General features: G+C 46.7%; 1 protein-coding gene and 1 long non-coding RNA gene across 7 annotated transcripts in view; one reads left to right on the forward strand and one right to left on the reverse strand.

Annotated features, from left to right (window-relative positions):
- LOC142046591 (uncharacterized) overlaps nucleotides 1-12,350 on the reverse strand; it is a 374,791-nt gene that overhangs the window by 342,421 nt on the left and 20,020 nt on the right. The window lies entirely within an intron of this gene.
- KIF25 (kinesin family member 25) overlaps nucleotides 6,596-12,350 on the forward strand; it is an 80,407-nt gene continuing 74,652 nt past the window's right edge. For 3 of the 6 annotated variants that reach the window (XM_032781060.2, XM_032781097.2, XM_032781070.2), the window contains exons 1-2: nucleotides 8,953-9,427; nucleotides 12,087-12,152. In XM_032781060.2, the coding sequence (XP_032636951.1) occupies nucleotides 9,353-9,427; nucleotides 12,087-12,152 (141 nt within the window). In that variant the 5' untranslated portion in view covers nucleotides 8,953-9,352. Of the gene's footprint in view, nucleotides 7,641-8,952; nucleotides 9,428-10,639; nucleotides 11,839-12,086; nucleotides 12,153-12,350 lie in introns of those variants that run through there. The other 3 variants (XM_075064116.1, XM_075064115.1, XM_032781081.2) reach the window with 2 other exon arrangements.

Raw genomic sequence — 12,350 nt, forward strand, 5'->3', positions numbered from 1 at the left:
TCACTTAAATGTGATACTGCCTTACAAGGAAACTTTTTTTTTTTCATGTGACTTCAAGACACACATTTAAGTGACCATGTATAATGAACAAGAAGAAAAGAGGTAAAGAAATGCAAGGCAAAGTTTCATATCAATAGCTTTTCTCACATCAAGCAAGCAAGCAGCTACTGAAGAGTGGTCTACTATCAGGTGTGATAGAAAATGTGCTGTTTGGTGCATTTGTGAAGCCCCATAATCTGCATTTTGTATTTTAAATTTTAACGGCTCTCTGGCTCAGTACTGTGCATGAGTAAATGTGATTGCATGGAGAACTCCAGGTACCAGTAAGTAACCCAGTTTTCTCTCAGCTTAGAGGAAAAAACTCCATCTGCTATAGAGAGTTGCACTGGCAAGTGTGTGAGTGCTGGGTCACTTAGAGGCTAAAAGGTACTGTCAAAACTTGTGAAGGATTTGTTCAGGCATTTATTGGCCATTCTGTTCAACCTCCTGGTTGAAAATAAAAGTATGTCTGTTTGAAACAGTGAGAGTCATTTAAACAAACTGAAACATGGATCCATGTCCCTGAAGTTTATTTATTGAACATCATTTTACTAGGAAACAGTAATGAGAACAAATGGTCAGATGTTTTGTAAAGCTTCAATGATTGTGTGTACAAAACCGCAGTCTCTGATTACTATCAAGTGCACTCAGCCAATTTACTATCTTGTATGCAGTACAAAAATAATCCAGTGACATCCAGTGGTGACACTCTCATATGTTTGGTGCTGCAGGGGCAGAGACAGGGTCACTGTTTGGCAGACTGTCAGTGGTCATTTCCATCCTTTTTGTTTCTAGTTATTGCATGCTGGAAGGCCATAATATATACATTCTCATGTTATAATGCTGGATGGAGAGCTGATTAATCTAATGCTCATTGTGTCAGGGTTAATGTGAAGAGCATTAGTAGCTTATGCACCTGATCCTTCCATTATTGTAGGATTTTAGACTGCCACCCATCAGTGAAGTATCTGAATGCTTTCCGTGTAAAATAGATAGCAACAGCAAAGTCCCTAATTGACTTCATGAAGTCTCTGGCATGTCTCCCTCTTAGTGGGCAAAACTCTGTTGAGGTAGGTTCGGGTTTGTTTGTTTGTTTTGGGGGGCAAGGGTTGGAAGGGTTTAGGAATGAAAGGGGTGTTTGAACTGAGTGTGCGTTATGATAGGAAGGCTCTCTCACGGAGGAAGGCCGGACATCATTTCCTAAAGAGAGCAAGACTGGATTGGCCTGATCTCTAGAAGATTGTTCCACAGCCAGATCCTCTCGACAGAGGATGCTGTGTTCCCAGGTGTCACATACTTTATCTTGGGCTTTAAGATCTGAATTGTCCCAGAGGAGAATAGTTATCTCAGTGGTTCACAGATCAAAATTCAGTATTCAATGTATTAACGACTTGACTAAGATGTGGCTAAGGTCTGTGTACACTCCAAACAGTGATAGTCTCTCCAATTTCTTTCACAGTACCTGAGAAAGTTCTAGACCAGGGATCGGCAACCTTTGGCATGTGGCCCGCCAGTCCACTCATATAGCTCTACTGAAGGATGTTCCCATAACAGAAATACGTAGGACTGTAACTTTGTCTTTTATTCAGACCTTTGCCAAGCCTTATGCCATCTTACCTGCTTCCAGGGATACTACCACCTTTGGTGACACAGTCGTCTGAACTGTCTTGGACTTGCTTCCTCGGCACCCAACTCCTCACTGAGTTACTGCTTAGGAGTGTCCTATGGTGGAGCATCCATAGGGACATATACTCAAAGACAGAGATGTCACTTGCCATATGGTAACTTGAGTGCTTCTAGATGTTTTGTCCCCATGGGTGCTCCAACTCCCACCCTCCCTTCCCTCGGCCGTGGAGACTCTGCTTTTGCGGTTGAGAAGGAACTGAGTGGCAGCAGGTCTGTGCCTCCCAATATTGCCTAATTTGGAGGCCCCACGGTGCTGCTGTGTGCAGGCACAGATCCACATACACAGCCTTGCATTCTCCAGTTGAGAGCGCACAGGCATGCATGCATCCTATGTTGGAGCACTCATAGGGACAAAACACTTGAACTCAAGTTACTATTAGGTAAGAAATCTCTCCTTCTTCATCCAAGAGTTTATTTCCTGTAGGTTTTCTGACATTTTAAAAGTGGCAGTGGTTGCATCACACGAGAATGAAACAATTATCAGAATATCACTAGCAGCTAAGTCCATGACTCCCCCCCGCCCCCAAGTAATCGCATGTAGATATTGAAGAGGAGAGAATAGTATGGATCCCTGTGGGACACTGCAGATGAGGGCCTTTGGAGAGGTGGAGCAATTAAATTACCCATCACTACTCTGAGTTCTGCTGGAGAGGAACAATTGGAGCACTGTAGCTATCTACTTCTGCTATGTCGTATAGGCAGGTTAGTACAGTACCTTGTAGTCCATTGTGACAAAGGCTGCAGAGAGGTCTAGTAGCATGAGCATGGAGACCTTGCTTGAGACCATGGCCATGAGGAGATTGTCTTTTAGCGCATCTAGAACAGTCTCTATGCTATGCCCTAGTCTGAAACCCAACTGGGAGGCATCTAGGATGTTGGCTGCTGTCACATGGTGTTGGAGGCTGGTGGTTCCTACTTTCTCAGTTATTTTGCCCAGGAAAAAGAGACTGAAGACAGAATGGTGGTTAGAGAGATCTTTGTGATTAAATTGACTTCATGGGGTTTGAGTGAACTAATACATTTTTAAGGAGTTTGGTAGTTGTGCTTCTCTAAAGGAGGCATTGACCATTTCCATTCCGCACTGCCTTTTACCAGCCAAGAGGGCTTAGATCCATTTCACACGTTGTGCCACTTAATATTTTTCAGGGCTTTTAGAGTTTTGGCATGTGTGATGTGGCCAAACTCACTCAGTGGATGGTAGGTTGATGATAAAGCTTGGTCAGCCAGGACTTTCTTTCCTAGTTAGTCCCATAGGTATTCTGTTATCTATCAGTGAATTCTGCCAACAACTTTTCAAAGTAGTTGACGCTTGGGTCTGTCTGGACTATGCAATCTGGATTTATTCTTCCACTATGCAGAATAGCTCTGCTGGCTGAGATTCTGCTGCACTGATTGTGGATGAGTTGAAGGCTTGTATTGTCTCCTTTCTCGCCATTGCATAATCCCGGAAGGATTGTTTGTGCTGTTGGCAGTGGGATTCAGAATGTGTTTTGTGCCACTGGCATTCTAATTTTCTGATTGGGGTGATTCACCTGCTGTAGTTCATCAGTGAATCATGGTGGTGATCTTGGTCAGTGTGGGGGGCTTGGAGCCAAGGGAACAATAGATTCATAGATTCCATGCCCAAAAGGGGGACCGTTGTGATCATCTAGTCCAGTGGTTCTCAAACTATTGTACTGGTGACCCCTTTCACGTAGCAAGCCTCTTAGTGTGACCCCTTTTATAAATTAAAAACACTTGTTTATATATTTAACACCATTATGAATGTTGGAGGCAAAGCAAGGTTTGGGGTGGAGGCAGAGAGCTCACGCCCCCCATGTAATAACCTTGCAACCCAGGGGGGTCCCGACCCCAAGTTTGAGAACCCCTGATCTAGTCTGACCACCTGCATAACATAGGCTGTAGAACTTCCCTGAAAGAATTTCTTTTTTGAATAAGAATATATCTTATAAATAAATAAGGACATCAAGTGATTATGTCAGGCCTGCACAACATATGGCCCGCGGGCTGCATGTGGTCCGAGGGGCTCACTGTGCGGCCCCCAGTGGGGAATCAAAGGGCTCTGGACTGCCCGCAGCCGGGGGGAGCCCAGAGCCCTTTAAATCCCAGCCATGGCCGGGATTCAAAGGGGTCTGGGCTGCTGGCAGCGGGGGGAGCCCTGAGCCCTTTAAATCCCAGCCACAGCCGGGATTCAAAAGGCTCTGAGCTGCCCGCAGCGGCAGGGAGTCCAGAGCTCTTTAAATCTCAGCCGCAGCCAGGATTCATAGGGCTCTGGGTTGCTGGTACGAGCTCTGGGCCCTTTAAATCCCTGCCCCAGCCCCGCAAAGCTCTGGGTTCCCCCAGCCGCCGGAGCCCCGGGTCCTTTAATTTGCCCCTGACAGCTCCCAGTCACCTCTTCAGCTGGGAGCCCCTGGTTGATTTGAAATCAAGTATCACCTCCCCACCCCCAACCTTCCTTTTTGGCCCACAGCTGTTTTGGTGGGGCGGTGCTGGGGAAGCAGGGTTTGTTTCTGCAGGGCTGGGCGGTGCTGGGGCAGGGTGTTTCCACGGGGCCGGGAGGTCCTGGGGGCGGGGGGGTGTTTCCATGGGGATAGGGGGTTTCGGCCCTCAGCTGTTTTTTTTGGAGTAATGTGGCCCTCACTGCTTTATGAGTTGTGCAGGCCTGGATTATGTTAATACTTGGGCCCTGTATTTGGGTGGCTTGTTCTCATAGGGCAATCTGAAAACCTAGGGAGATCAGCAGTTTTTGGGGTTTGACCAGCTTTGTTGCTCACTAGCCTGGTTGGAAGGAGGACAGGCTGTGCGGCTATGTCTACACTTGGAGGTAGGGGTATGATTCCCAGCTCAAGTAGACATACTTGCCCTAGATCCATTAAGCTAGAATGCTAAAAGTAGTAGTGTAGCTGTGATAGCATGGGCTAGCTTCCCCGAGTACCAACCTGTCCAGACTCTGTGGGTACATGTAATGGGCTGAGCACTCCAAAGGGATGCTTCAGCGATGCAGGGGTTGGATGTGCCTACCACCAACTTGTAGAGAGGCCAGCGGTGGCATGGAAGGCTGCGCTTGTGTTGCAACAGGCTGGAGGTGTCGGGGATCTGATCTACAGCAGGCACAGACAAGATTCCCTCACATTAAGGGTAGGTGATGGTGAGGTGCCTCACAACTCTGGGTATCCCTGGGAAGCTTCACAGTGGCATTGAATGATGTCTCAGTGATGTAAGCAAGGGCAGGTGCTTCATCTAAAATGAGAACATGGATGGTGCCGGTTTTATGGGCTGCTGCTCTTGCATTAAGCAACAGAAGCTTCAGGCTGTTTTCTTCTGATGCTCTGTTTAATGATGTTACAAACTGAGACAATGGCTTCAGGCGCCTGGTTTTCAGTTTTATCCTAATGCCTGGTGTTTTTAGGGGACATCTCCTCAACCTGGTGGTGGTGAGGTTTGAGGAAGGTGTGGGTAATAGGATTCAAGGTCCTTTGAAGGTGTTGGTGTTCCAGTTACCCAGATTCCAGGGGCTTGGACGTGTGGTGCTGTGCTGGTTCAGAGCTGAGTTACTTTTGCAAGATAGTATCATATCTCATTGGATTGTGGCTACATGTTAGATAAGTGTTACAGGAAGAAAGAAGACCTTAGCTTCCAGGGCCATCAGCATTGCATGTAAACGTGGCAGCTGTATAGGAGTTCAACACTACAATACTATTTGCTTAAAAATATTAATACTGGTTAAGTCTTTTTTCATTACTCAGTGTGGAAGGTGATGTTCTGAGGATTTTATAATAGACTCCTGCAGCATAATTTAAAGGGAAAGGAAACAAAAGGGCGAGTCTGGCCCGGTACTGCGAACAACTGCAGTTTAAATGGAGAGAAGTGTCCTGCAGCTGGACCTTTGAATATAAGTGGTAAATATCAGCCACTCAAGATACTGCCTTTTAATAAGCCAATGCCCAAATCTTTAAAATGCTATGTTAATACATTCTGTTTGTTTACTCTGACAGGGGAAACTGGCCCAGAAGGTATGCAATGAACTTTTGCCCATTCAAAATGGCACACACAAATGCACATTATCCCAGCCTCTGTGAAGCCTGTTATCTTCTCAAAAGCCAGTAAATTGCAGTAGCATGTTCCCTTCCGCACACAAACTTGTCTGCCTCTTTCAGTGCCAACATCTTTTGGAAGTCGTCAGTAACACAGCAGTCTGGAAATCTTTTTGAACCACATTTGTCAGTTTTCATCTTCTTACCAATACAAAACTTGCTGCCAGGATACACGCCTGAGGAACTTCCAAGTCTGAAATTGGCTTTTTATAGTGCTGCAATAGTTAAGTGATGTGTAGGGAAACAATGGTATCTTGGCATACTATTGTTCACTGAACTCTGCAGAGAGGTTTGATTTGGTCTGTCAGAGTTGGACTACCTCACAAGAATTCAACTGGGTCTATAATTATGATCCTGGCTTTGGTTTGCCAGAAAAATCATAGTGCATACATGTAAATATTGCTTATTTCCTGCTCCTATATAGCTGCCACATTTATATTCCCCATCCTAAAGATTTCATATGAAGTAACTACATAAAGTACTCAACCGAGTTTCTGGATCCATAAAAATAAATTCCTTGGATGAAGGGTTTCCTAATAGGTTTCTCATAAGGCAGTTTAGTACTCCACGAAAGAGCAAACAGTTACGTGGACTGCACTAGATAACATAATAGAGGAGCAGGTGCCAAAGCCATGTGAACAGCCAAAAGTATCTGGCAAAACTAAACTAATCCCTCATGGAAGAGAATGAGGAAAAGCTTTCCTCATGGACTACTATCAGGATTTGGAGAATTATTAATTCTATTCTGTATTGGTTTTTCTACCCTTCTAGGTATCCTGGGCTCAGGCCATTGAGCAACTTGAAGGGAATGACTGAGACTTTGAACTTGACTTTTATGTTCTTTAAGAAGCCCATGTAAAAAGCAAAGCACAGATCAGATGTGTTCACGGTAGCCCGTGTTGCTTAGGAGATAAGCTGCAGTGGTCTGTACCAGTTGGCGTATCCTAAGGGCTGAGGGCTTCATGCCCAGGTATATCGCAGTGGTGTAGTCCTGATGAAAGTGAGAAAAATGTGAATAACTGAGGCTACGTCATCATTCATGAGGAAGAGATGGACTCTCATTCCCAAATGGAGAAGGCAGAAAGAAAGCATTACTCATGGATGCAGCTATGTGAGAGCTTAGCATCAGTGAGAAATCAAGGCAGCACTCTCATACTATGGACTGGACTAAAACTTTTCAAAATGCTTTCCTCTGCTCAGCTGCATCACCTCTGTCTTGCTCAGGATCAGCTTCACCCAGCTGCTGTTCAACTGAGTGGTGTGGTCGTATATAGTGAAGGATAGGTAGAGCTGCTATCACTTGAGTCCATGTGATCTGACCAATTCACTCAGTGGCTGCATGTAGATGCTGAATGGAACTAGAGAGATAATTGATCCTTGGGGAACTCTACAAGTGAAAAGTTTAGTGGCAGAGGTGCAGTTTCTCATCACTACTTATTGGGTGTGTCCCTCCAGGAAGGATTCAGACCATTTAAGCACATTACCCTGCTACCTCCCTCAGATAAGACAACAGTATTGTATGGTCAACAGTGTTAAATACTACAAAGAGGTACAGAAGAATGACAATGGATGTCTGCCTTCTAACCACTGATAGGAAGAGAACATCCATCACTGCTACTAAAGTGGTTTCAGTTCCATATTTTGGTGTGAATCCAGATTGTGCCAGCTCTAGGATATTAGCTCCATTAAGATGAGCTTGAAGTTGGCCTTCGGCTAGTTTCTTTATGAGCTTGGAGTTTTGTACTTATGGGCTTGTCAACACAAATGTTGAAGTCTCCCAGGATGACAAGTCTGGAGTATTCCACCACCATCACCAACAAGGTATCAGTGAGCTCTTTTATGAACACTTTAATCCGTGTTGGTCTTTAACTGAACATAAAATCTATGTTAGCTGTGACTCTGGTTTCTATTGCCAGATGAGTTATGTCAAATTAACTTGTCTTACGTCAAGCACCTCTTTTGGATTTGATGAACTGGCACACAATGCTAGCTTCAAATGAACTGTGCCTTTATCTCCATAGCATACAGACACCCCGGGTCCATAGTTCTATCAGTGATTTCCTACTACAAATCAGTTAAGCACTGTGAGATTCTTCTTGAGGAAAGCTGTTAGGCAAATGAAAAATTGTTTATCATATACCAAAGTGCATAGATCTGATTGTACAACTGACATGCCAGATTACGCAGTGATATTATAGCCATGTTGGTCCCAGGATACTGAGGTAATATCTTTTATTGGATCAACTTCTGTTAATGAGAGACAAGCTTTCAAATTTGCACAGAACTCTTCTTCAGAACCATGTCAGCTTGAAATCTTGTGTCTCACCAACAGAAATTGGTCCAGTAAAACATAGTACCTAGTCTCACTAATATGTCGGACTAAAGATTGTGGTGCTAAAACTTGTCCTAATTTTTTTAACTTTATATAGTCTCTCATTTCCCTGATTCTACTGCATTTTGCTGGTGAACTGGAAACCTGCAGGTCTTTAAAAAAGGGAGAGAGAATTACTTTATGAACCGGTTAGTTCTAGCATGCACTGTAGTACCTCATTTTACATACTGAGGAGAAGTGAGGGGTCATAACCTGAAAGTATATATTTTTAGTATCAGTTAACATCTTTCAGTGTGACATGACCACAGCTTTTCCTGGTGTCATGCATCTAGAGGCACAAACATGCTCTTTGTGTGGGACAAGCTTCAAAAAGTGAAAACTTCCAGTGCAGGGTGGAGGGCGCTGCAGTAATTTTTCACAACACCCTGGCACTACCCTCTCCCCTGACCACAACACAGCGGTTATGTGTATTATTGTAGCGATGGGCTAGGAGCCCCAGTCACTTTTCCACAGCCCGACGCTCAAGGGCACCAACCACCCCCACCTCCTCTCCAAGTCCTAACTCCAGAGAGGCAGCGGGGCCCCCTGCGGACGCACAGAACCACGTTGGGGCTCGCGCGGCGCCCCCTGCTCCCGCCAGACAGCGCGGGGCACCTGCTCCCCCGTGCGCGGCCTGGCAACTGGTGGTCACGCGCTTCAAGCTACCGTCCGGGCTGGCTCCGCTGCCGCACAGCCCACCGCTCCAGCGCGCGTGCGGTGCCCTGTCTGCGGGGAAGGCGCCGTCGCCACGTCCCGCCCCCACCCCCTCGTTGTCGCGGTTGGATTGGCAGGCTGCGCCTGTCACTCATGACGGAGCAGAGAGCCAGTTACGTGCAACAGGTTCGGTTGAGCGGAGGCCGAGCGTCTCAAGTGTCCTTATCCCTGCTCTCCGCCGCTGCCCCAGCAAGGGCCTTGGCAGACGCTCCCTAACGCTCGTCAACAAGCACTCGGAGAGCGCTCTGGTATTGTCACACGTTCCCTCGTCCTCCTCCAGCCAATCAGAGTTTTGGCCTAGTGCGGTGGGAGGGAGAACGGCGCTGTCTCCATAGCAACCGAAGCGAACCCCCGTCCCAGCGTCTGATTGGTCGATTCAAAGTGATTCTTTGCGCGTAGAGAGGGGTACGGTGCGCGCAGCGGGACCGGCGGCAGGACGGGAGCGAGGATGCGGCCGGATGGCGGGATCAGCCCGGGCCTCGTGGCCCAGCAGCGGGTCCGGCAGCTGGAGCAGAAGCTGCGCGTGAGTGCAGACCGCGTGCTGGCAGGGGCCAACGCTCGGGAAGGAACCGGTGGCCCTGCCCCCTTCCCTGCTGGGGGCTGGCCGTCCTTAGTGCGTCACGGCGGTGACGTCATCGCCCTGGCCCCGCCCACACGGGGCCTGCTGGGCCGGTGCCCAGAGAGCTGGTTGGGGAGCTGGGACCCTGTGCAATGCACCCTCCATTGGGGCCATCTCACGGTCATAGGCTCTTAATCAGCGGAAATTTCACGGTTTCAGTGATTTAAAAGCTGAAATTTCAGGGTATTGTAATTGTCGGGGTCCTGACCCAAAGAGGAGTTGTGGGGGGGTCACAGGGTTATTGGGGGGGGTGCAGTATTGCACCCCTCACTTCTGCACTGCTGCTGGCAGCGGCGCTGCCTTCAGAGCTGGGTAGCTGGAGAGCTGTAGCTGCTGGCTGGGAGCCCAGGTCTGAAGGCAGAGCCTCCATCGGTAGCAACACAGAAGTAAGATTGGCCTGGTAGGGTATTGCCACCCTTACGTCTCCGCTGCTGATGGTGCATCGCTAGGGTTTCCAACCCTCCAGGATTGGCCTGGAGTCCCTTGGAATCAGCATCAATCTCCCGGTGACCGTTGAAAGCAATCCAGGAGAATTTGGTAGGATATTTAAAGAAAATGACATTATGTCATGTTGGGAAAAAAAATTCTCTTGGAATCGCTTCAGTCAGAGTTGGCAACTCTAGGTACCACCTTCAGAGCTGGGCACCCAGCCAACAGCCACCACACTCTGGTTGCCCAGCTATGAAGGCAGCACAGAAGTAAGGGTGGCAATAACCACAACCCCTTTAAAATAACCTTGTGACTTTCCTGCAATTCCCTTTTGGGCCAGGACCCCCAAATGAGAAACACTGGTCTCACCCATGAAATCTGTATAGTACAGTATAGGGTAAAAGCGCACACACACTCAAAGAAAGATTTCATGGTGGGAGTGTGACAAAGTGCAGATTTTCCCTTGTTATGTTGTGTGTGAGCCTATGTGAGTTTTACTGTTTTTCATGAATATTGTGTGTGCCTCAGTTTCCTTGTGTGCTTCACCAACACCTTAGTGGTGGGAATAGGGGTGTGTGACTTTGGCTGAAACCTCTGGAACAGGTGAGGCGTCTCCAGCTGCGTGCACATATGCTATGACTGGTGCCCTTCATAACCTGAGACCCAGGACAGGGGATCCTGGGTGACTCTTTGTCCGGGAAGCGAGACAAAGAAGGAGGAGGAGGCGCAACAGAGTCCTGGCTGTCTTCATGCAGAGTAGTTCCAGAGCATCCGCCCAGTGACTTCGTGACAGGGAGACCAGATTTCATGGACCATGACTCATTTTTCATGGCCGTGAATTTGGACTCTTAAGAAACCATCAGTGCTGCTCCTTTGAGTTAAATGTTGGCCTGTCCAGTGCACTGGCCCAGAGGCATAAAGGGGTGCAAACACCCTTGTGCCAGCTGTCTGCATCATCGGCAGCAACGTGGGAGGTGAAGTGGGCTTTGCAAAGTGGCTATGGAGCCTCTTTTGCTCAGGTGGTTGGGTTGGGGGTATAGTGACACTTCCATTCCCACCCTGCACCAGCCAGCACGGACGAACTTCTACATCGGATATAGATTTGGTGAAGTTTGATCCCTCCTGGGAGCAGTGGGATAACCAGGAGGGAGGTTGTGGCTCTCTGAGCCACAGGGCTGTCTACACACTAACTTGTGCTGGGTTTAAATAAGCAGGTTTAGTTAAACCATGGACCCCAGTCACCCAATTTTGAGAGATTCTTTTCTAGCTCTTCACAGTCTGTTTGGGACTTAACTATCTTGAGTAGTTTTGTATCATCTGCAAATTTTGCCGCCTCACTGTTTATCTCTTTTTCCAGATCATTTATGAATATGGTAAATAGGACTGGGCCCAGTACAGACCCCTGGGGGACACCACCATTTACCTCTCTCCAGTCTGAAAACTATTTATTCCTACCCTTTGTTTCCTATCTTTTAACCAGTTACCAATCCATGAGAGAACCTTCCCTCTTATCCCATGACAGCTTACTTTGCTTAAAATGACTAAGACTAGACTAAGGGTTCTCAATCTGGGGGTCATGAGCGGGTTGCAGTGACCCTCCTTTTTTTACCCTTTTCATTATTTTAAAAAATATTTCTAGCCTTGTGATTGCGAAGACTATCTTGAAAAAGGAGAGCTGAGCTTTCACTGATGCAGTGATGCCTGCATGAATCTGCAGACAGCCTGAAACAATAGCTCAGAGATTTTCAACCTAGGGGCATCGCACCCAGCAGAGTTGCAAACAGATGTCTTAGTGTCGTAAACACACACACTTTCCCAAGCTGCTAACCCAGCTAGGTTGGAAGGGAGTACCAGTATGGGAAAGTAGGTCTCAATATTGAAAAAAGGTGAGAACCAGTAACTAGACAATTTAATAAATGGGAATTATTTATCCTAAGTGGTTATAAAAGTGTATATTAAGGTAAAATATATTATATCACACCAGCTTCTTACACTGCTGTAGTCGTGATGCTGAATAATAAGAGTATGATTGTGAAAAGATTATTGGTCTCACTGCATTCAGAAATTATTATTCCAGTTTTATTGCTGAGGGTGAGCATTGCAGAAACTAGCCAATCAGTTGTTGTTTTTTCAGGCTAAAGAAGAAAGAATAGTTGTGCTGGAAACAGAAAATGCTCTTCTTCATCTGAAACTTGCAGAGGTAATTATATTGTGTATGTTTAATATCTTGTAAAGTGGATGGGGATGTATCCATGTTGTTTATGAGTTGGAGCTAAAACCTACCACCTAAAAAAGGAAGTTGGAATCTTTTTTCTCATTTTCAAATTGTCATCTTCCTGTGGGGTAAACTTTCGAAGGACAAAGGCACAGCCTCACTTTTTGTGAGCACAAATTTTTG

This window comes from Chelonoidis abingdonii, chromosome 3 (genome assembly GCF_003597395.2).
Source record: "Chelonoidis abingdonii isolate Lonesome George chromosome 3, CheloAbing_2.0, whole genome shotgun sequence".
Classification (NCBI taxonomy): Eukaryota; Metazoa; Chordata; order Testudines; family Testudinidae; genus Chelonoidis; species Chelonoidis abingdonii.